Source organism: Malania oleifera, chromosome 2 (assembly GCF_029873635.1).
Source record: "Malania oleifera isolate guangnan ecotype guangnan chromosome 2, ASM2987363v1, whole genome shotgun sequence".
Lineage (NCBI taxonomy): Eukaryota > Viridiplantae > Streptophyta > Magnoliopsida > Santalales > Ximeniaceae > Malania > Malania oleifera.
In genome coordinates, this window is record NC_080418.1 from 36504040 (window position 1) to 36528897 (window position 24858).

The window sequence follows — 24858 nt, forward strand, 5'->3', positions numbered from 1 at the left end:
CACCTATTAATAAGGTATACAACAGTGGTCACCGCCTCTGCCCAAAAGGTCTTGTGCAGACCTGAAGTGGCTAACATGCATCATACCCTTTCTAGAATAGTCCTATTCATCCTTTCAGCTAATCCATTCTATTGGGGAGTATCTCTTATAGTCCTTTGTCTAGCTATGCCCTCTACTTTACAAAATTCAGAAAATTCATTTGACAAGTATTCTAATCCTTTGTCTGTTCTCAGTGTTTTAACTTTTCTGCCAACTTGATTTTCAACTAAGGTTTTCCATTTTTTAAACTTTTCAAAAGTATCACTTTTATGTTTTAGAATATAAACCCATACTTTCCTAAAAAAAGTCATCTATGATTGATAAAAAATACCTAGAACCACCATGAGAACTAACCGTAGCAGGCCCCCACAAGTATGAATGTATGTAATCAAGAGTCTGCTTTGTGGTGTGAGTGGGCTTCTTAAAACTAACCCTAGTAGACTTACCCAAGACACACTCCTCACAGAATGACAATTCCTCAAGTTTCTTATCTCCAAGGAGCCCCTGTTTCTCTAGCTCCTTTAGGCTCTATTGGCTAACATGTCCTAGCCTCTTATGCCACAAGGAAACTTGATTTTCTATCCTATGATTGATAAGTGAAGCCTCACCAATCATTGTCTTTCCTACCAAGGTGTACAGTCCATTCTTTAGCACCCCTTTCATCACTACCAGTGAACCTCTACATACTTTTAGGCTACCTCATTCAAACTTAAACGTGTACCCTGTCTTATCTAAGCTACCAAGAGAAATCAAGTTTCTCTTCAGCTCAGGTATGTACCTCACATCTCTTAGCACTCTTTCAATCCCATCGTCCATTAGAAGTCTCACAGTCCCAATACCCTTTATTTTACTTGACTTATTGTTTCCTAGGATAACATGACCTCCTTCTAAGCATGTAAAGGACTCAAACTAGTTTTTCAATGGACACATATGGAAGGAACATCCTAAATCTAATATCCATTCTTTTCCCGAATCTTTATCAGAGACGTTCAACACTTCCGCACTATCATACCCATCTAAAACTACAGTTGCCTTACCCTTTGATTCAGAGGTGGTGGCATTTGCACCATTTTTCCTCTCAGGTCAGTCCCTCTTAAAATGTCCTTCCTTGTGACATGCAAAACACTTTAGTGCTTTACTCTTAGACTTTAATCTAGACCTCTTGCCTTTTCCTTTCTTGTCCCTCTTTTCAGACCTACCTCTTACATTTAACCCTTCCCCTGACCCTGATTTAGACTCAAACTTAGTGTGCAATTCCCTAGAGTGCAAAACGGCTTGCACATCTTCTAAAGTCAGCCTCTCTCTCCCATACATCAAAGTTTCTTTAATATTTTCATATGTGGAATCAAGAGAACTCAATAAAAGAATCACTTGGTCTTCTTCATCTATACTAATATCAATATTAGCAAGATCCAAAAGAATTTTATTAAATTTATCTAAATGTTCATCAATAGATGTTCTAGGGGTCATTCTAAAGGTGTAGAGTCTAGTCTTCTTATGGAGTCTATTTGCTAGAGATTTTGTTATGTACAAACTTTCTAATTTTGACCACAATCCAGCTGCCGTATCCTCATCGGCAACTTCCCTAAGCACTTTGTCTCTTAAGGACAGGATAATGGCACTATGTGCCTTTTGGAGGATTTCGGGCTTCACTTTGTCGGTGGAGGGTAAACTTAGTTTACCCTCTTGTGAAGTGGAAGCTCCCTTCTTTTCTCCAAGAAGAGCCTCCTCAAGCCCTTGCTATACCAAGATGGCACGCATCTTGATTCTCCATAAACCAAAGTCAATTTTTTCGGTGATATTTTCTATTTCAAACCTAGTAGTCCCCATCACATAACCAGACTCTGATACCACTTGTTGTGTGTAATTCAGCTAATTGCTTATTCTAACTTTCAGATTTTAATCAATTATAAACAAACCAAAATATGATTTTACCTAAGCATCAACCACGATCACACATAAATGAAAACTTATTTATTTTAACGTATTTGTGTGTGCTAAACTTGATAAAGAAAAATATATGTTCACCAATCCAATATTTAGCAAAACATAAACATGCCACAATCACAATCCACAAGAACACATTTATGTGATTCGGCCCAATAATTGGCCTACATCCATGACAGAAACTCACCTTCAGAGTACTATATTAAATCTGACAGAAATAATATACATACAAAGATTTTTCCTTTCTTGGCTTACCAATCTCCTCTGGAAATCAGTCCAAAAACGACCCAAGAAAGCCCCTCTTCGCACTTGCGAAGAACCCTAGGCTTCTTCCAATCCTTCTCCCTAATTTTCCTAAAAGAAACCCTCCCAAGAAATTAGATCTGTGCATTACCTCCCCTTTACCTGAGCGTGCACCTCCGCTGGAGGCTGGAGATACCCTACGACGCACCTCCTCCTGTTGGCTCCTTCTCTTGTGCGCAGGTGAAGGATCTCTCTCGGTTGCAAGTCCCTCTCATGCGCTGAAGACTCTCACCGGTTATGGAAGAAGACTTGCTGCATACGTGTGTCACGCTGGTGAAGACTCGTGCCGACTGTGAAGGGGAAGATCTCTTGCGCTCGGGTGAAGAAGAAGACTCGTTACGGCTGCCCTCTCTGATGCTGCAAACAGAAAACTCTGAATCTCCAAAACCCTACGCCCCTGCTGTATTTTATTCTATTTACAATAATAAAAGGCAATTACATCCATGCCCCCATAATAAATAAAAAAAAGACCAGCCGCTGGATCTCTACAGAAATGGACGGCTGGATTTCTTCAAGTCTTGACACTCCAACAATTATATTTTTAAAAATATATATATTTGATATTGTGCTCTCTTTTGGCTTTATGAAATTGCTTGGTAGACTGATTATATTAAAAAAAAAAAAACACCTTTCCCCGTTTTGTTGCTCTTTAATCACCACCATCAGATCTTCATAGAATCAATAAATCCAAGAGGAAAGCAAGCATGTGTTGAATTTACTCTTTTATTTATTTATTTATTTTTGTGAAAAAGAAAAAAAATTTGTGGGATCTTCCCGTGACCATCAAAGACATTAGAAAAGCAAGATTTCATATAAAGAAGAGGAAAAACTGTTCCGCTCTTTCCAGCGCACAGCCTGTCTCTATATTTTAATTATACTTTTTCCGCCAAGTAATAAATAAACCTTACTTTAATTTAAGCTTTAAAGGTATCCCTACCCTAAAGATCCAAACACCCACTCCTCAGCACCTCACCCTAGATTTATAGGACATTTAATTTTTAATATTTTATCTTCCTGTCCTTCGCCGTTTTCTCATTGGGATTTAATAATATTACCCTTTCTTCCAAAGATTTTGGTTTTTTAATGCAGGAAAATTCTATATATAAATGATGCCATTACGTGAATTTATCCCTTGCAAATTCCACTTGCTTTCTTGGCGGGTTCCTTATTTTGGTTACTTCGGTTGAAGATACAAACAACAAAAGCTCCATATAGTCGTTCTTCTCGTGTATATATACATATATATTCTCCTTTCCTACATGTTCACAATTGATCTGTGAAGTGGCTTTTGGTCCTGCATTTTTTTTTTTCTAATGGAGAAGTTGTTTCGTGTCATGTTTGCTTTGATCCTTGGTTCAGTGGTTTACGGGCGAATCACCATAGCTGCAGGAACCCAGGACGGTTTAGAACAGTGGGGATATGTGCAAGTCAGGCCTAGTATGGAAATTGCCTTCAAAATTGTTATGGTTGTCGATTAGTTTCCATTTTGATGATGGAATTTTCATGGAAAATGTACTGATCGATGTTTGTTTTCTTTCTTGAATTGTCTGTCGCAAGCAGATGCCCACATGTTTTGGTGGCTGTACAGAAGCCCACACAGAGTTGAGAATTCCTCCAAACCGTGGCCGACAATTCTGTGGCTGCAGGGTGGCCCTGTGAGTATCATGAATAATCAAAAAACCCTTTCTCTTTTTCTCTTGAGTTTATCAATTTGAATTTGCCTGTGATAATTATTATGAAAATTCTTGAATATGAATATCTCAATCTGAAATTTTGAATCTTCTTGTGAGAATTAGGGTGCCTCCGGGGTTGGGCTTGGGAATTTCCTGGAGATTGGGCCATTGAATAAAAATTTGGAGCCTCGGAATTCAACTTGGCTGCGGAAAGCAGATCTCCTGTTTGTGGTAAGGCTATTAGTGTTCTAACTTCTAAGAACGCACATAATTAAGTTTCAGCATGAATTAGAGGTGAAAATTTCAAAAGCTTTCTTATCCCTTTTTTAATTAATTTTTGGCTAAATGTAGGACAATCCAGTTGGAACAGGATTCAGCTTTGTAGAAGATAAAACGCTCGTGGTGAAAACTGATCTAGAAGCAGCGACTGACTTGACTTCATTGTTGGCGGAGCTTTTCAATAGGAATCAAAGCCTGCAAAAAAGTCCTCTGTACATAGTGGCAGAATCTTATGGAGGGAAATTTGCTGTTACTCTTGGATTATCAATTTTATCAGCCATAGAAAACAAGAAACTGGAGCTTAATCTTGGAGGTAGTCTCTAATTAAACAACCTTCTCCAAGATAAAAGCAGGAAACCCATATGTGTCATTTTCAATTTGCTTGGGGTGTATGAATTCTGCTATTTTGATTGACTTTCGATACACGAAGGTCCCTAATTCTGTAATTTGGAACCCTTCCATGTGTAGGAGTTGTTCTGGGGGACAGTTGGATCTCGCCAGAAGATTTCGTGGTAACTATTCTTACTTCAACAATTCAACTCACGTGTTTTTAATAAAATCATTTGATTCTGATGTTTTCATTTCCCACATGCAAGCTCTACTTCAAAAAGTTTATGGTTACATGTGAATATTGCAGCTTTCATGGGGTTCCCTTCTCAAAGATGTCTCACGGCTCGATGACAATGGCGTGCAGCAATCAAACAGGTCCTCCTTTCGGACTTATTCACAAAAAAGATACTAAAATAAAAAACAAGCTACAGAGTTCAATAATTTTCATGACGTTTAACAAACCCTATGCTGAAAACAGTCTGGCTGAGAGGATAAAGCAGCAACTTGATGATGGTAAATTCGTCGATGCAACAAACTCTTGGAGCAATCTCGAGAATTTGATTCGCATCAACAGTAATTATGTGGTATTACTCCAATGATTCACAAGTCCTTTCGTTCTCTGTACTCCTATTAATCACATGTTGGTTTGGTTTTCCCCATATATGTTCATTAATATATTAGTTATAAAATTTTTCAAATGCAGAGCTTCTACAATATTCTGTTGGATTCTGGGATGGATCCAGTATCCTTGGCAGCATCCGAGCTATCAAAAGAAATTGCGAAGAATAGTTACTCTAGATATCTCAATTCCCTAATGTCTTCTCCAAGTGGTGGTGTTGATCTGGATACCTTCATGAATGGTGTGATCAAAGAGAAGCTCAAGATTATCCCAAACAATGTGAGGTGGGTCTTCTCCTCAGGAAAAATATCCACTGAATAAGGTTCATTTTGTCGTTAACCATTCATTCTGTTTGCAGATGGGGAGGACAATCAGATCTTGTGTTTGATGCAATGGAAGGCGATTTTATGAGGCCCAGAATAGCTGAGGTAACACACTTGACATGTAATTCCGAAACTTAAGAAGATCAATACTTCAGAACTTGTTAAAATAATTTAGTCTGATTTAGCAACTCAAATACAGATTAAGAAACCAGTGGCTGCAAGTGTTTTGAAGAATGATAATGAAAAATTTCCAATTTCCACTAGATTGATTGAAGTAGTTTGTTTCTTAGTTGAATTTATTTGCCGGAAAAGGAAAAAAGGAAACAAAATGACCTTGTTCCAAATTTTCATCCTCCTCCCTTCTAGCCTTCACCAGCCAAAAAGCTGGTGTTTGAGCGAAATATTAAAGGATCTGTTAGAAGGCACTAATTTTAAGACTGGATTTGAACTAGTATGCAGATTAAGTTGGGCATAATTCAATAAAATTTTGTACTTTTGAAATTAACGAACCCAAATAAATCCAAGTTCCCAAACAAACGTGGGGTGAAATTTTTTGAAGTTTGAGTAATTGTCAGCACTTGTTTCACCAACAATTTGTAGAACCGTGTTTTTTTCTTTTTCACCACAAACTGCTCAACAACGCAGCGGAACATTGCAACAGGCCGTAATGTCTGTCATTATCGATTTCAATCACTGCAGGGGAACTTGTTTTTTATTTTATACATTATTTCACTAAGATGGGTTGCATGTGTTAACTTTTCAAAGTGAAAAATATTAAATTTTTTCATATATATATTTTCAGGTGGATGAGCTACTAGCTAAAGGGGTCAATGTGACCATTTACAATGGGCAAGTAAGTCTCCACATCCTTTTCAACAATCTCTCACCACTGAACTTGCAGCCAGGATAAGTCTTGAGCCTTGGGGTTGTTGGCTGGGTTCCATCTGGACCGCTAAACCAAATTGTATGATGATCGATGAATCTCCTAGATCTTTCATGTGTAGTGACTAAATAAGATGTAGCTAAAAGCCTAAAACAGATTATCCCTTCGCTGTTTCTCTACTCAACGAAGTTCGAGCTTTGGGGGTGTGACTTTTCAATTGAAATAAGCTTTGGTATTTAATTGGAGAGGGTTAAAGAAGCATGCTGGCCTGTTATTCTGTTGAACGAGTCAGGTGCCCAAAGAGCTCCGGACTCTCCGTTGGACCGGAAAAAAAAAAAAAGACAAAAAAAAAAATCTGGGTTTTATTAATCAAGATGTGGTTCAACCTTTAGTGATGATGTATGACACATGCTATGGTTGATTGCTGCAGCTTGATCTCATCTGTGCAACCAAGGGAACAGAAGCATGGATTCAGAAGCTCAGGTACTTCTACTAATCTCCTCTCTCGTGATCCCTTCAAGCTTGTGTGCACATGGTCTGCATTTTATGATATTCACTTCTCATGCCTTTGGCAGGTGGGAGGGGCTCAATGGTTTTCTGAATCAGAAAAGAACTCCTCTATACTGTGATGATCATGAAGGCACAACAGGATTCCGCAAGACCTTCAGAAACCTACACTTCTACTGGATTCTTGGAGCAGGCCACTTCGTAAGTCAACTCAAACCTAGCTGCATTAATGTGAATCTTAATTTCCAGTTTCACTTGTCTCCATCTGCATCTGCAAATGAATTTATTGGCCATCCCCACCACCATCAATGATCGTTATCATCATTATAACATCGTCGCATGCACTCCACAAAGCTGTTTACCATTTGTGAAGAAATAACCAACTATGGAGAGAAATTCTAAATTCTCGTTAAAATGATTCATTATATAAGTAGGTATTTATAGCTGAAGCTAACTACACGAGAACAAGCAAAACAGAATAGATAACAAAATTATAGACTGAAAATTAGTTAAGTAACAACAATATTCTTCCTAATTAACTCTCTGACCATATTTACAACTATTAACTAATTGTACAACTAGCTTAACACTCCCCCTCAAGATGGATGTGATTGAGTATGAACATCAATTACACCCATCTTGGGAAGCAATGAAGCAAAGGAAGAATATTCAAGGGGTTTCGTGAAGATGTCTACTAACTGATTTTGCGAAGTGACTACAGTGTCTTGATAATTCCAACTAGTAATTTCTCCTGAACTATATGGTCATCTATCTCTATATGTTTTGTTTTCTCATGGAATACCAGATTAACAGCTATATGTAGTGCTCCTTGGTCGTCACAAAAAAATCAAAACTTGCCTTGTATGCTCAATCTTTAAATCCTTAAGTAGTGAAATCATCCAAGTTACTTCACAGACAATAGTGGCCATGGATCTATATTCTGCTCCTGCAGATGATCGAGAGACTGTCTTATGTTTCTTGGATATCCATGAGATTAAAGAGTTTCCTAGGAAAACACAGTAGCCTATGACTGAACTCCTAGTCTCTATGCAACCTACCCAATCTAAATCACAAAAGGCCTTTAAATGTATGTCTGATGAAGCTGAAAAGAAAAATCCTTAACCAGGAGTTGCTTTGATGTACTTTAGCACCCGATATGTTGCAGTCAAGTGAGGTGCCCTTGGCTTATCCATGAACTGACTTAGAACCTGAACTTCATAGGATATGTTAGGCCTTGTAATAGTTAGATACAACATTTTCCCAATTAACCTTCTATAGGTAGTGGGATCTTCAAGTAAATCCCCTTCTTCTGTAGTCAATTTCAAGTTTTGCTCCATAGGAAATTTGACTGCCTTAGAGCCTATATAACCCGAGTCTTTGAGAATATCCAATGCATATTTTCGTTGACAGATGGAAATGCCTTGTGTAGACCTTGCTACCTCTATCCCCAAAATGTACTTCAATTCTCCTAGATCTTTAATTTTAAACTTCTCATGTAGGAAATGTGTCAGACTCTTAAATTCTTGTAAATCATTCCCTGTTAGAATCAAATCATCTACATATACTTGGAGAGGGTATATGACTCACCAGTATCCTTAGTGAAGAGTGAATAATCTGCAAGTGACTGTTTGTAACCAAATTCTGTCAAAGAGGTAGATAATTTTGAGTACAATTGTCGTGATGCTTGCTTAAGCCCATAAAGTGACTTGTTGAGTTTGCATACAATGTTCTCCCCCTTGCTAGCAAATCCAGGAGGTACACGCATATAGACTTCCTCATCAAAGTCTCCATGAAGGAAGACATTATTGACATCTAATTGATGAAGGTGCCAACCTTCGATAGCAACAATGGATAAGATGCATCTGACACTGACCAGCTTAGCAACAGGGCTAAAAGTCTCTATGTAATCCACGCCCGCTTGTTGTGTAAAACCTTTGGCCACAACTCATGCTTTGGCCCTTTCAACAGTACCATCAAATTTGAACTTAATCTTGTAAACCCATTTATTATCAATTGCAACTTTTCGAGGAGGCAATTTAGTCAAAGTCTAGGTGTGATTGTCTTCTAAAGCCTTGATTTTAGCAGCCATAGCATTTCTCCATTCAGGATATAAAGATGCCTCCTTATAAGATTTGGGCTCAACAAGGTTGGTGACTGAGCTTGATGAGCAAAAGAAAGGTTGGAAATGGATGTGTAGGGAGAAAATGTCATAAGGGCAGCCTAGACCCGCAACAGAGGCTAAGTTGGGCTGAGTTGTCAAAGAAGGTAGAGAGCATTGATAATTCTAGAGGTAAGGAGGAGGACGAAGTTGTCTTGAAGTCCTTCTCTAAGGAACAGAAGGAATGGAAGTATTAGAAACATTTAGGGAATCAATAGAAACATTATTTGTGTTTGTTGTGATATTTGGATTGTGGGAAGATAGTTCAAAAGTGGATGGTTCTGAAGTGAGAATATCAAAGGAATTTACACAGTTTGGCAGAATTGGATGAGGAATATCAGAAGAATGATTATGTGAAAATTTTTAAAAAGGAAAAACATGTTCACGAAAAACAACATCGTAGGATATGAATATCTTTTGAGTATGTGGATCATATGGTTTATAGCCTTTTACAGAATGAGGATAGCCTACAAATATGCAAGACTTTGCTCTAGGGTCAAATTTGGTTCGACCATGTGAAATAGTAGAGGCAAAACAAAGGCAACAAAAAACTCTAAGATGAAAATAGCTAGGAAGTTTATAAAACAACATTTCAAAAGGAGATTTACCATTGAGAATTGGAGTGGGCAACCTGTTAATAAGATAAACTACAGTTAGAACACACTCACCCCAAAAATGAAGAAGTAAGTTGGAATGAAATCTAAGAGATCTAGCCACAGCAAGAATGTGTTGATGAACGTAGATGCTTTCGTTCAACAACACCATTCTGCTATGGTATAGAGACACATAATTTTGGTGGACAATGCCTTTGGAAATAAAGAAATCAGGCATGTGGAATTTTGCACCATTATCATTATGAATGGTTTGTATAGTAATATGAAACTGAGTTTCAACAAAAGAGACAAAAGATTGCACATAATATCTCGTTGGTGCCTTAGATTGCATTAGGTATAGCCAAGTGCATCGGGTATGATCATCTACAATGGTCAGAAAATGCCTTACACCATCAATTGATTTAATAGAAAAAAGACCCCAAATATCACAATGCACAAGTTGAAAAGCTTTTGAACATTTATTATTGCTGTTTGGGAAAGGCAACCTCTGATGTTTAGCAAGAGGACATATATTACAATGACTAGAATGGGACTCTTTTATTCTAGGAACAAATTTATGCAACAAGTCTACTGTAGATTTAGAGGGATGTCCTAATCTATAATGCCAAACATCAAAATCAGAATTATTGACAGACAATGAAATAGGTACAGTAATTAGGCCACGCTTGTTGGAAGTTGTATTGGAGACTGGCATAGCTGAATGCTTATTGAGGAGATGATATAAACCTGCACTCTCTTCACCCAATCCAATCATCCTCCATGTATGCAAGTCTTGTATAATGCAATATTTGTTATGAAAAACAAGGCAGCGGGAAATGGATTTTAAAAGTTTGCTGGCTGAAATTAGGTTGTAGGCAAAAGAAGGAACAACAAGAACATCAGTGAGTAGCAAGGTAGATGTTATACAAATTGTTCCAATGTGTATTACTAGAACAAGAGCACCGGTAGGTAATTTCACATGTGTTTTAATGGAAGTTGTTATAGTTGTGAGAGAGTGGATAGAATTTAGCATATGATCAGTGGCCCCAGTGTCACTAATCCAAGAGAGGCCATTTTGTGTTCGGCCTCAAGTACAAACAACAGATGAGCAAGACGAAATACCTGTCATTGTGGATAAAAGATGATCTGTAGAAAAAGGATTTGTACTTTGAGGGAAAGGTCCAGTCACTTGAGCAACCGAAGGTTGTGGCTGCATTTGAGGTGAGGGATGCATGATTGCCATGATGTGTCTGAGTTGTTCCTAAGTGAATGAAAGCTACTGCACTTCATTAGATTGCTCAGTATTGGTTACCAAGTTTACCTAATTTTCTGAAGGAACATTGTGCTTGGATCTTGACTTCTACTCTGGAGGATATCCATGTAGCTTGTAACATTTTTTAGCTGTGTGTCCTAGAAGTTCACAATGAGAGCACAAAGGTCTCTCTTTCTTGCCAAAATTATGTCTGTATCCTTGATTTCTTGTAGCTTTTCCTAGCATAGTTGTTGGTTTAGTAATTATCACTGAACTAATCTCCTTTTGCCTCTCTCCTTGCACAAGCAATGCAAATACCTTGTTTGTGGGAGGTAAGGGATTGCGGAGAAGGATTTGGCTTGGCTTTTAATGTGACCATATGACTCATTCAAACCCATTAAAAACTTCATTACATATTCTTGATTCTGATAATTAGCCAATATCTTCAAAGAAGCAGGGGATGTTTCGAGATAGGCTTATAGCTCATCAGTTCATCCCATAAGGACTTCAATTGTGTGAAATAATCAACAATATTCATCTGACATTGTGCTAGATTAGAAATAGATTGCTATAACTAGAAGATCCTAGGTCCATTGGTCAAGGAGAATCAATCTTCAAGTTTAGTCCATATATCCCTTGCTGATTTAATGAACATCACACTGGTATAAACGTCATCAGACAATGAATTGAGGATCCATGACTTTACAGTGTCATTGCCTCGTTTCCAGGTGGCATAATTCGCATCAGTAGGTAGAGGAGCTACTAGAGTTCCACCACTGAAACCCAGCTTGTTCTTGGCACTTAGTGTCATTGTAACACACATGCTCCATGTCTGATAGTTGTCTTGAGTAAGAACCTTATTAACAAGATGCAGGTTTGGACCATCATTGCCTTGGAAGTAATGAGGATTTGAGCTCGGATCAATAGCATAATTGACAAGAGAAGAAGAAGTGTCTATCGAGGTTGTAGATGAAGTCATGAGAGGAGAATTTCTCTAATCTTGCTTTGATACCATGTGAAGAAATAACCAAATATAGAGAGAAATTATGAATTCTCATTAAAATAAATTATTATATCAGTAGGTATTTATAGCTGAAGCTAACTACATGAGAACAAGCGAAACAGAATAGATAACAAAATTACAAACTGAAAATTAGTTAAGTAACAACAATATTCTTCCTAACTAACTAACTCTCTTACCATATTTACAACTATTAACTAACTGTACAACTGGCTTAACACCATTAACTCACAAAGGGGAAAGGGCACATGTGATGTCCTCGTCACCATCCTCGACATCAGCTGCCCTTGGTTACTTGCCATCTGTTAGGAGATCGTTTCTGGCTTAATTTCCAATTAATAATACCCAACGTGTTGTATGTGTCACAAAAATTGCTTCATGTTTTCTACTAAGCGTGCCTTCCTGAGTTTTGGGAGACTTGCAATATCCAATCTGCACTTGGAAACTTCTTGAGGTTAATCTATCCAAAATGAATAGTTTTGTATTTATTAACAAAAATTATGTTGCCTTTCAAACATATAGGAATATCCCAACACAGAGTATCCAACACAGTAATGTAGTCTAATATGGCTCAATAAGGGGCTAGATACCCAATGTTTGAAAGAAAGTTGGTCACACTAACATCCTCTATAATTGGCCCAAACCACTTCTACAACTTGGCAACGGAATACTGTGGGACTAGTCTTGAATTGTTGTGCACAGTGAAAGACCCCACACAAACTCACGAATTAATTAATGGAACAAGTTAGTTAAGCACTCGATGATGAACTATACTAAACAAGAAATCACTCAACAATGAGAATAAACAAAAGCAACAATCAAAGGCACCAGATTTTACATGGTTTGACAATTTACCTTGGTATACGGGAGGAACAGCTATTTTTCACTATTTCAATGAAGCTTACACCAAGCTAATCAAACTAGGGTTACATAATAATGATTAAATACTAATATAATGAGTACAGAAGACTTCTACTTCATCTAAAACACTTATGTAGTGATCCCCCAGAGGAAATTCCTCCAAAAACTCCCAATCTACTGATCTTTGATTCAAAAATCTGTGACATCCGCAAGCGAAATCGTCAACGTTTTAGGCCCGTCGACGGTTTGAAGCTGAGAAGCACACCTTGCAGCACTGCCATAAACCTTTGATGGTTACACCCAAATCATCGACTTTTTGCCCTTAATCCTGCTATCCTATGAACCTATCGCTCGTTCTTTGCTTCACAATGCTTTCCTCGGTGCGTGCGTTTCACTCAAAATATGAGCCACATCCCTAAAAATCTCCACCTTAGCAAATATTCACCACTTAGGAGAAATTCGAAACCATAACCTCGCTGCTCCACCCAGGTAAGTAGATTGAGACCGCCTCCCATCTAACACCTAAAGATGTAAACCAAGTCCAAGCAGAAATTTGAACTTGTCCATAGTAACAGGAGCTCCACCTAGCTAAACACCTTGCTCCTTGAACAATCCTCTAAATCAAAATGCTACCATGGAAGCCATAGCTTCTATCAAAAACTCCGATCCAATTGTGACTAGAAACCTAGGACTATACCCTGCACTTCCAACAATTAAGCCTTCCCACAATGTATCCTGTTGTAAGCCTCTTGCTATCCAAGTCCCTTGTATAGTCTGCATATGCAAACCACACAACTGACGGATCATTATGTTGCCCGCCGAAGTACCCCGCTGCACTGGAATAGGAAACCTTTGACATGTCCTAAACATCACCAACCATCCTAGAGTACTCAATGGTAGACTCTTTACTTTAATTCGCCAATGGTGTACTGGTGACCGATTTAACATTAACTATGCTAAAGATCTCCAACACCTGATCCACAAAACCACCTTAATATAATCACACTCTCCCCAAATTCACAAAGATAAGGGTAAGATCTCACTCGCAATCAGATGGCACAACAAGCGCAACTATAAATTTCTATACTAAGAAGCTTCAAATCTTAATTACACCACTCAAAATTAGGAATAACATGACCTCAAATTTTTGTTTAAAAATTTAATTGAATCATATGAAAAATGTTGGGTTTCCTCTTATGTGAAGGATGGCCTACATGTGTAAATGATTCTCTTGGAAGTCTTGTTCAATGCCCAAGTGAAGTTCATGTCCAAGTAGTAGTGAAGAGTCTTTGTGCTTAGTGGTATCTCACTTGTTGTCTTGGAATGGAGTGGTTCTTTATTAATTGAGAGTGGCTTTCTTTGGAATATGGTGGGTCATTATTTGAGTAGTAAATAAACACATTTTTTGGAAATATATTACTAAAGAAAAAAAGAGTTCCGTGCATCCTTGGGACAACCAAGAAAGAGTGATTGAGAGAAGAAAATAGTTTGCTGAAAATTCAGGATTGAAGGTGCTTGTGTAGACAATTTTATCTTGACGATTGGATGGTGATTTCTCGTCTGATTGAACTAAAATTTTGACATCAACTGCCCTTGGTTACTTGCCATCTATTTGGAGATCATTTCTAGCTTTCTAATTAATAATACCCAACGTGTTGTATTTGTCATAGAAATTGATGCATGTTTTCTTCTAAGTGTGCCTTCCTGAGTTTTGGGGGATTTGCAATATCCAATGTGCACTTGGAAACTTCTTGGGGTTAATCTATCCAAAATGAATAGTTTTACATTTATTAACAAAAATTATGCTGCCCTTACGACATATAGGAATATCCCAAGATGGAGTATCCAACACAGTAATGTAGTCTAATGTGGCCTAATAAGGGGCTAGATATCCAATTTTTGAAAGAAAGTCAGTCACACTAACATCCTCTATACTTGGCCCAAACCACTTCTACAACCCAGCAATAGAATACTGTGGGACTAGTCTAGAATAGTTGTGCAAAATTGGTACTCTGATAGCAATTGTTGATGTTAAGTGTGCACAGCAGAAGACCTCACACAAACTCACTAAACGATAAATGGAACAATCAAGGCAAGCACTCGATGATGAATTATACTAAACAAGAAACCACTCAACATTTAGAATAAAAAAAAGTAACAATCAAAGACACATGAATTTACTTGGTTTGGCAATTTGTCTATCTCCACGGAAGCAGTGGCTGTTTTTCACTATATCAATGAAGTTTACACCAAGCTTATCAGATTAGGGTGACATAAAATGATTAAATACTAATATAATGTGTACAAAAGACCTCTACTTAATCTAAAATACTTCTGTAGCAATCCCCTAAAGAAAAAATTTCCAAAAACTCCTAATCTACTAATCTTTGATTCAAAAATGTGTGACGTCTAAGAGCAAAATCATCAATGGCTTAGGCCAAACCATCGACGGTTTGAAGTTGAGAAGAACACCCTGCAGCATTGCCTGAAACCATCGACGGTTACACCCAAACCATCGACGTTTGCCCTCATTCCAACCATCTTGCAAACCTCTCGCTTGTTCCTCGCTTCACGATACTTTCACCGGTGCATGCGTTCCAATCAAAATTTGACCCATATCCCTAATAAGAATAACCGCCCAAACTTTGGTATGAGTCCCTCTTTATTTAGGGTGACCCAACAACCAAATCACTTTTTCCTTTTTTTCTTTTGCTTCTTTTATTTTTTATTTTATTTTGTTTGTTATTATTATTTTTTACACTATAGCATTGAATGGTTCTTCTAGAATGTAACCTATAGTTACCATCATTGTGTGTTCATTTTGAAGGATCACCATTGAGTGCCATCTCACTAGTATAAAAAATCGCAACCACAACCACATTGTGTAGGAAAAAAGTAAACCATGACTTAGCCTTATTCCCATTTAACTACTCAAAACAACCAAGGTCTTTAGGGTGATTGTGACAATCAATCCTTTTGTATTCTACCACCTTGGGAAAGTGTGTGGTCTGCCTAATTCCATACCCATGAAAATCCCAGAAGGCATGTTTGTTTTGCCTATAGAATAACTTTAGATATCACAAAAGCATATAAGGGTTTCAAGTAGACTTATCTAGAAGGAATAATCCAATCCAATCAATGGATAACCAATACAACCCACTATTAGTCCCAAGCTTTTCTAGCTAACGCCAAAATTCTTGAGCAATAGGATAGTTTTTTTAATTCCTTGACGTAGCGTGTATCCAACTATGGACTTAGTAAAGAGCTTATGATTAATGAAAAATCGAAAAGAGGAAGAGTAAGAAAAAGAAGAAACTTTAAGGTCAGAGAGAGTAGTCAAAGAGCCAAAAATAGAGGGCTATAGCTACAACCAATCCTCCCATGAAAATAAGAACCATTCACCTATAAAATGATTGAGGAGCCCTTGACACTCGGGTTCAAGATGCAAACAACGTTCCTATGACTGCTTCCGAAACCCCATATACCACTTTGAGACATTTAGCGCATTGATAGTTTTCCATGGAGCCCAAATGCCATAAATCATGTGCAACACCTTCACCACTACCTTAAAGAAGTCAATCTTAATGCAGTCTCACCATGTTCCTTATTTCCTTATGATAACTAGTTCTTTGTTTTATATTTAATTAGCAATAGAAGTATATATATATATATATATATGTGTGTGTGTGTGTGTGTGTGTGTCACAGTGTTCCTTACAATAACTAGTTCTTTGTTTTTTATTTATTAGCAATAGAAGAATGTGTGTGTGTGTGTGTGTGTGTGTGTGTGTGTGTGACATTGTTGCAAGTGTACATATAGAACTTTGATGTTGAAGCAATTGAAGTACCTTACCAGACCATGTATAAAGTGTTATTGATAGTGTGAATATATATGTTTCAACTATTTAGATTTAGGTTCTCCCTATTCAAGAGGTTCTTCAAGTCACTACTGAGCTCATGAAGGGAGAAGAAGTATTGGAACATAAAGGAAACCATGTAGGCTAGTTGAGATGAAGGTTGAATTAAAGAAAGAGAAGGAAGAAAAGAACCATGCAAGAAATGGACATTTAAACCCTTGAAAGATGAATACCAAAGAAAAAACAAAAGAAGAATAAGGGCTAATAAATGAGAATTTGAAGCCAGAGAAATAGTTTGAGAATTTGCTGCTTTAGATCACCTAAATGCAAGTAAGAGAAGATCTTTGCCCCTGATTGGACAAAAGGATACAATAATAAGTATTGTTTGTCCATATATAATATGATAGAGACATTTATCCAACCAAGGTAGATTTATGCCACAACCCTAGTAGGAACCACAAGAGAAGAAGCATAACTACAATGATGAGAATGAAGCCCATGAGTATGATAAAAATCATGGTACCGGGATGTTGGCTTTATGGGAAGTCAGCAGTCAACCCTGTTGCGAGGGATTGTAGCAATGGGCCCTAGCTCGACAGTGCTTGGCGTGCTAGCCCATCGGCACCCCTACTTAGAATTGGTGCAGCCCCTTATGTCCACTTGACACTTAGTGCGGGGCTCTGCGCTACCGTTTAAAGGAAAAGGTTGCCCCCCTTCTACCACCAATTAGTTTTAGAAGAACCGGTAGTGCTTGATCCTGACACGGGAATTAAGGCACACAAAAGAAAACACATCTTTAGGACAAATGATCTTAGCTTGAAATTGTAAGCTACAAGATGCAAAAAACACTAATAATAGTTATTAGCGATGACAATAGTACCAACCATTTTTCTTGTACAGAAAAATGCCATTGATAATTATTAGTTATGGATCTTGATTCTATATCTTATTGAAAGGAGATTTCGAGATGGTGTTGACACTAGGCTTTAATAGCCTGTTTTAGTTGCCAACATGTTTGGTGACTAAATGAAAACTAAGTCATTGGTTTTCCAACTTACCATTTTGTTTTAGAAAATGAAGTCACCATTTTGTTTCAATTATGAATGGGGAAGGTAGAACTTTAAGCTTCCTTTGAATGAAGTTTAGAAACCTACCATCTTAAAACATCCATTCCAAGAATGGTTGGAATGGCAACTTACCCTTCGTGTATATTTGTGTGTGCTTCCTATTTTGAAGATCATTTTTTTCAAGAGAAGGTCAAAAAATAGGGAAATAATCAAGGTACAGTAATGGTCGATCAACTATGTCCAGAGGGCGTTCGACTACTTGCTATAACTCTTCTTTTCATTATTTGTTCTGTAGAAAACTTTTAGACCCTAACCTCTTTTGAGAAGACTTTTGTTGAGTATATGTAGAGGACTTAATCATATAAAAACTCTATTACTTTATACTCTTTCAAACCAACATACATTCAAGCACCAAAGAAGATAAAAATATGAAAAGAATACACAAGAGAAAGGAAAAGGAATTTATTTTCAGTTGTCATAACTAAATCATGAGTAGATTGTCCACATATCCTCCAAAGAGACATCAAGCCAACTGTAGTTCATCGAAAAAAAAAAAATCAGAATTGATTTTTAGGAAGCATTTTTTGATGGAATCGTTGAAATCACTTGAAAACACTTAAAATTTGATTGTAGAATCCTCATTTTTTTTTTTTTTTTTGGTCTAAAAATTTTGATTTTTCAAATTACCTCCAACAAGCCAACTGTAGTTCATAAAAATATATATATATATTCAGAATTGATGATTAGGAAGCATTTTTTTAAGGAATCGTTGAAATCACTTGAAAACACTTGAAATTTGATTGTAGAATCCTCATTTTGGTTGGAGGAGTATATTTAGATTAAGGTCTTATAATGGCCTTTCTAATTTCTACTTCTTGCAAATTTCCTTTGCTAGTCTTTTCCATGGGTGCAGGTGCATCTTCTTTCCTTTCCCGAGCATTCAACTTTTTTCAAAAATGACATCCCTGCTAAATATCACATTTTTTCGCTTCTTTATTCCACAACCTATAAGCTTTCACACTACTGCTAAAGCCAAGAAAAATGGCTTCTTTTTCTTAGGGATCAAGCTTACCATTAGTTACATGGTAATAAGCTGGACAACCAAAAATACATAAGGAACCATAATCAATAACACGTTGTCTAGTCCATACCTTAATGGGTGTTTTCCCTTTAGTACTGCAGATGGAAGTCTGTTGATGATATAGCTGGCGTATGTAACAGCTTTCGCCCAAAACACCTTACCCAAAACAATGTTGGATAGCATGCATCTCACCTTTTCTAACAAAGTGCGATTCATTCATTCTGTTATGCCATTCTATTGTCGCGTATGTAACAGTTTTTCTTTTTTCAATCTCTTATTGTCTTTTCCAAAGTTATATTCTAAGCTAACTTACTTAAAAATAGAACATTTACAATATAAAAAAAATGACAATACAAATTAAAATAAAATTTTCTTACAAAACCATAACATAGAACATAGGCAATCATTCTCAAATTTTAACTATAGGCCTTTTTCTTGTATAGAATAATATAAACCTTTTTTTTTTCTAAATTATTATATCCATCTATAAATTGCATTACATTCATATCATATATTTATATTTCATTATATCTGAAAATAAACATTCTAAAAACCAAACATAACTTTAATAAATTATTATATCCATCTACAAATTTTATTACATTCATATCATATATTTATATTTCATTATATCTCTGGGAGAAAACATTCTAAAAACCTCAACTCCGACGACCTTTCATGCATTTATGGTATCTTCATTGATTGGGCACGAGAGTAACCAGACATGGCATTTACCATGAAAGTATTTTCCCTAGAAAACCATAATCCCTTTTTATTTTTTTATTTTCTTGCTTTCTAGCTTATTTTTCTGTGCGGAAAATGTAGAAGTTTGACGGGAAAATATCTATCAAGAAAATTTGTTTTTAATCATGGATTATTTTTAACTGAGTGTATGGCTGTGTCTGTATGTCTGCTTGTAGGTACCCGTTGATCAGCCCTGCACTGCATTGAACATGCTGGGTGCCATTACACAGTCTCCAAGCGCATCATGACAGATGATACTAATCACAATAGCAAACTCATATAATAGTTAAAATATAGGCTAGGAAGGGTGTGTGCAACGGTACAGGTGGAGAAATTATACAGGAATCTATCCTTCTATGTGTTCCAGCTTCTATTTTCATTAATATCAAAGAGAACTTCATTTTTAGTAAGTATATAATTAAGGAAACAGACATGTGAAGGGATAGATCCTATATAATTTCTCGTACAAATGAACTGAAATTGGATTGAAGAACAAGGAAAATCAGCAGTGCTGTGAGCAGTGAAAGAGAATATTAAAGTTTTAGGAGTGTGATTTGTTGTCATTGATTGTGCAATTTTCTTTTAAAGGATAATAATCTGAATTTTCATTACAAAGCAAACCAATAGTAACTATTGATGGTGCCATTTTATTTATAAGAACAATAAATCAATAATAATGACAAGTAATGTTTTATTCAGTTGTTTTTTGCAGTTGTAATTTACTCAAATCATTATTGCCTTGGCAACCATATGGACGTGTTCAATTTTTTTTTCTTTATTATTTATGGAGGTATGATGTATTCTAGTGAAAAGAAAATGTAATAATAATAATAATAATAATAATAATAATAATAATAATGACAAGTAATATTTTATTCAGTTGTTTTTTGCAGTTGCGATTGTTATTTTCTAACACATGCATACATTTTTTTTGTTTTATTTAATTTTTTAAATTTTGTATTACACTTTAAAATTTAGAATTAAAATCTAAATGACAAAAATTTTTTTTTGCTTCTTTTAGTTGATGATAATACAAATTTAACGGATTCACAGTGAGAAGAGCTCACATAATAAGTTACTAGAGCTTGCATACATAGATGGATGCAAAATAAAATCAAGGAAATGCATCCAATAGCCTATGTGTAAGGGAATTTAAAATTTCAGCCAAAATAAACACACACAAAAGATGTCAAATTTTTAATGTGGTTCGGACAATATTGCCTACATCCATGGTTGCAAAGCAACAATCCACTCATCAATTTGAGAACAATAATTACAAGAAGTAATTTCTCTCACAAAAAGGAAGAAACATATGAAATTAATTTCTCTCTGATTTTTCTCTCCTTACTGGTTGATCCTGTTTGATCCAACCAATTGTGCTTCAAAGAAATGCAATCTCATATTTATAGGACAATGGGAGCAACCAATTTCCTTCTCCGTCAACAAAATACAGCCACCTAATATTTAGATCAACAATGGTTGCAGCAGCCACTCAGTCAAGTCTGGTGGGCTTCTGAATTTGTGGCTTCAACTTTGGTGGGCTTCTAGATTGATGTGGGATATGGATTACCTAACAATTCTCCCCCTCCATACCCATTGAAGGAAAATGCAGTAGGTCATTCAAATGAGTGGACTTCTAGCAGGAACTCATTCCGGCTAGTTCCCTGCAAAGTTCAAACTTATTGTAAGGTGTAGACACCCTATTTTTACCCATGCCCAATATATTTATTACTATTGTTATTATTATTATATTATTATTAGTAGTATTTTTATTATTTCATTTGTCCTTATTATTATTTTTATTATTAGTATTATTTTGTTATTATTATTTTTCATTAGTATTATTATTATTATTATTTATTTTTACTTCTATTATTATTATTATTTATTATTATTATTTTTAATTTTTATTATCATTATTATTAATGTTTTTTATTGATATTATTTTATTTGTTATTATTATTATTATTATTATTATTATTATTATTATGTTCATTGGTCTTATTATTATTACCTTTATTTTTATTTTTATTTATATTGTTTATTATTATTATTATTATTTATTATTTTCATTATTATTATTATTATTAATATTTTTACCTTCACTATTATTTTATTTATTTATCTTTGTTATTACTATTATTATTATTATTTTATTATTATTATTATTACCTTATTATTATTATTACCTTATTATTATTATTATTTTTATTTCCTTATAACCATAATGGTAGTATATCTTATTTCCAAAAAAGAGAAAAATACCAAAAGTTGAGAAAGGTTTAGGGTTTTTTTTTAAAAAAAATTTTTATAAGAGGTGGGGGTGCTGCGTACAAGGCAGGAGGAGAAGCCAAAGCCAAGAAAAAATAAAAAAAAGGCCGCCTTTTGATCCTGCTTCGCCGACATCTTCTTCTTCTTTTTCTTCTTCCTGTGGAGTCTCCTGCAACTCACGGCCATTCCGGCTCTTTCCCATCTTCTCTTCTTCTCCCGGCACACCCTGTACCATCCGAAGCCTCCCGCTGGTTCTCTCTTTTCCGCCCCCAGCCGAAGCACCCCATCTCCATCGTGAGCTCCGACTACCACCACTCCACGACCATCTTCTCCAGCATGACCGCACCACACCAGACGTCCGGGCTCCTCTGCACTCACTGCTCCTCCCCTCATCGCCATCTGCTGCATCTCCGACCATCTCCGCAGGCCACACCGGTGGCTCCCCAAGCCTCTTCTTCATGCCATTGACGCCCAGTAGCAGCGGCAGCAGCTCCAACGTCCCGACTCCGCCTCGCGCATCTCCGGCTAGCCACAGACCATCATAGCAACTTCCTCCGTTCAACCCCTCTGCATCACCTTCAGTCACAGCCACGCCTAAGAGTCTCTCTCGCCACTGTTACCACCTTGCCGTCGTGCACGCACTAGCCTCCAGCCTCCCATCGCCCAGCGTGTTGAAGCTCTTCCCCGGCCTCGCTTGCAACTCCAGCAGACCACCCACGCAGCACTGCTGCTGCCTTCCCAGATACAGCCCCCCTGTAAGTCCCCTACCCATCTGCACACACACACTTTTACATACACACACACACACGTAAATTATATCATTATCATTATTATAAGTTTTTTTTTATATAATCGTTTCAGTAATATTGATGCTTATTTTTTTTTTAGAGGTATTAAACATTTATTATTATTATTGAAGGATCTTTATTATTTGAATTTGTTTTAATATTTAAAGTGTGCTTTTTGCTGTGTTTATTATATACATAAAATATTAATACTATTGTTGTATGTTACATTGTTTGTTTAATACTCATGATATATTTTTCTTGTTATTATTGTTGTATACTTTAATATCGTTGCCATGTTAATATTATCATGCTTGTTTTATTGTGTATTTATTTTGCATAGTTATATTGTTGCGAGGCATGTTTATTTTATTGTACATTTATTTTGCATATTTATCATATCATTGTATTGTGTGCTTATCTTGTTGTGTATTTATTTTTCACATTATTATGTTGCATATTTATTTTATTATATATTTTTTTTCATATTTATGTGATTATTATTATTGCCTTATATATTTGTATATTCATGTTATTTTGAATGTACATTCTTTGTATAGTTTGTATATTTGTATTATTATTGTGATTGCTTTATATAATTATTTGCATAATCATGCACATTCTAGTGTATATTAGCTTACATATTTTCATATTATTATTGTGTTTCAATTTTAGGTTTTTCTATGTTTCCATATCGTACTTGTATATACTTGCATAATATATTCGTAGTTTGAGTTGTTTCCGTAATCTTGTTTCCATGTTGATATATTGTATGCCATTTATTAATTATTTCCATAGTTGAATTATTGTATTTCCATAATATTCTATGTACGTATCATCCTTACCATTATTAATATTGTTATTACTATTATCATTTATTATTACTACTATTAATATTTCTATTATTAGTATTATTATTGTAGTTATTATTATTAATATATTATTATTACTATTACTATTGTTATTATTATTATTATATTATTATTATTATTTTGAATTATACGTATACTCAATTGTGTTATTTTTAGTGTTTCATATTTATATTAGCATGTTATTATTTTATTATTATGATATTTTTATTATTAACTATTTTCGATTTTAATCCCTATGATTTTATTGCGGGGGTATTAGCCTTTGGGCATCACGTACCCTAAGCTCTGAGGGAATATATGTGTATATTTATTTATTTTCCTATGTATTTATAAATTCATAAAAAGGAGTAATGTAAAGATTTATTAGATTAACTTAGGGATAATTTTAAATTAATTAGGTACCGTTCTTAAGAACAGGCGCGTAGGGGGTGCTCGTACCTTCCCCTCGCGTAACCGAACTCCCGACCCCAACTCTGGTAATGTAGACCGATTCTACCCCTAACGGGGTAGTAATCATGTGTTCTAACCGCACTAAAGGTTAGTGGCGACTCCTACACCATATTTTTCCCGAAAATATTAAAATGATTTTTAATTTCGCCGTCCGGGGCACACGCGCTCCCGGGACGCCGCTACAGCTTAGCGACTCCGCTGGGGACTTAGAGAGTCGAGCCATTAATTAATTAGAAATTATCCTAAGTTCTAACTTAATAAATCTTTTAATTACTCCTTATTTTGTGAATATTTTAATTTGTAAATAACTTTGATTAATTGTAAATATTTTACTTCCATAATTTGTAAATAACCTTAATTAATTAAAAAAAAAAATTTTTGTTTCCTTATTTTTTGTTTCCAAATTTTTGTGAATAAACATATTAATTGCATATATTGTGTTTCCTTATCTTTTGAATGTATATATTAATGGTAAATATCTTGTTTCCATATTATTTATAGCATGTGAATAAATGTGGGGATAGCGGGATTAGGTCAAAAAATTGAATTCACACACTCTCACGCTCTATACCCGAGCTTTCCTTACTAGGACTAGATAGGAGTGTAATAGCGTCAGTCCCTTCGTGGCAGAGCTTGATGGGACCCGCGAACGACTCCACTCAGTGCGGGTTTTATCCGGACCCCTATGGGGGAGGATGAAATTCCAAACTGGGAACCTTTTGTCAATAGGGTTAGAACCTGCCCATACATACTTGTCTATAGTCTTCCTTAACTAGGGTAGAGCCATGAAGAACTCTATACATATGTACCTACCCTAGGTTGGGACAGGAGTCACATCCTTCTCCATGAATAGTGTGTTGCATATATGTGAAATACTTTGTATTATATCATGCATTTGACATACATTTAGACATACATACTACTTAGTTAGTATTCTGAAAAAG

General features: G+C 35.9%; 1 protein-coding gene across 2 annotated transcripts; it reads left to right on the plus strand.

The window, feature by feature from the left end:
* Window positions 1-3091: 3091 nt before the first annotated feature.
* On the plus strand, window positions 3092-20234 carry LOC131147999 (serine carboxypeptidase-like 51). Of its 2 annotated transcripts, XM_058097723.1 has the most exons (14): window positions 3284-3517; window positions 3649-3726; window positions 3850-3944; window positions 4086-4193; window positions 4314-4554; window positions 4710-4753; window positions 4879-4946; window positions 5050-5155; window positions 5275-5474; window positions 5549-5618; window positions 6316-6366; window positions 6827-6879; window positions 6972-7104; window positions 19713-20234. In XM_058097723.1, exons 3-14 carry the CDS (start codon window positions 3858-3860, stop codon window positions 19782-19784), a joined length of 1233 nt encoding a protein of 410 aa, XP_057953706.1. In that variant the 5' UTR covers window positions 3284-3517; window positions 3649-3726; window positions 3850-3857; the 3' UTR covers window positions 19785-20234. The 2 variants fall into 2 exon arrangements, with proteins under 2 accessions (XP_057953705.1, XP_057953706.1); XM_058097722.1 differs by having other exon boundaries at window positions 3092-3726.
* Window positions 20235-24858: the final 4624 nt, after the last annotated feature.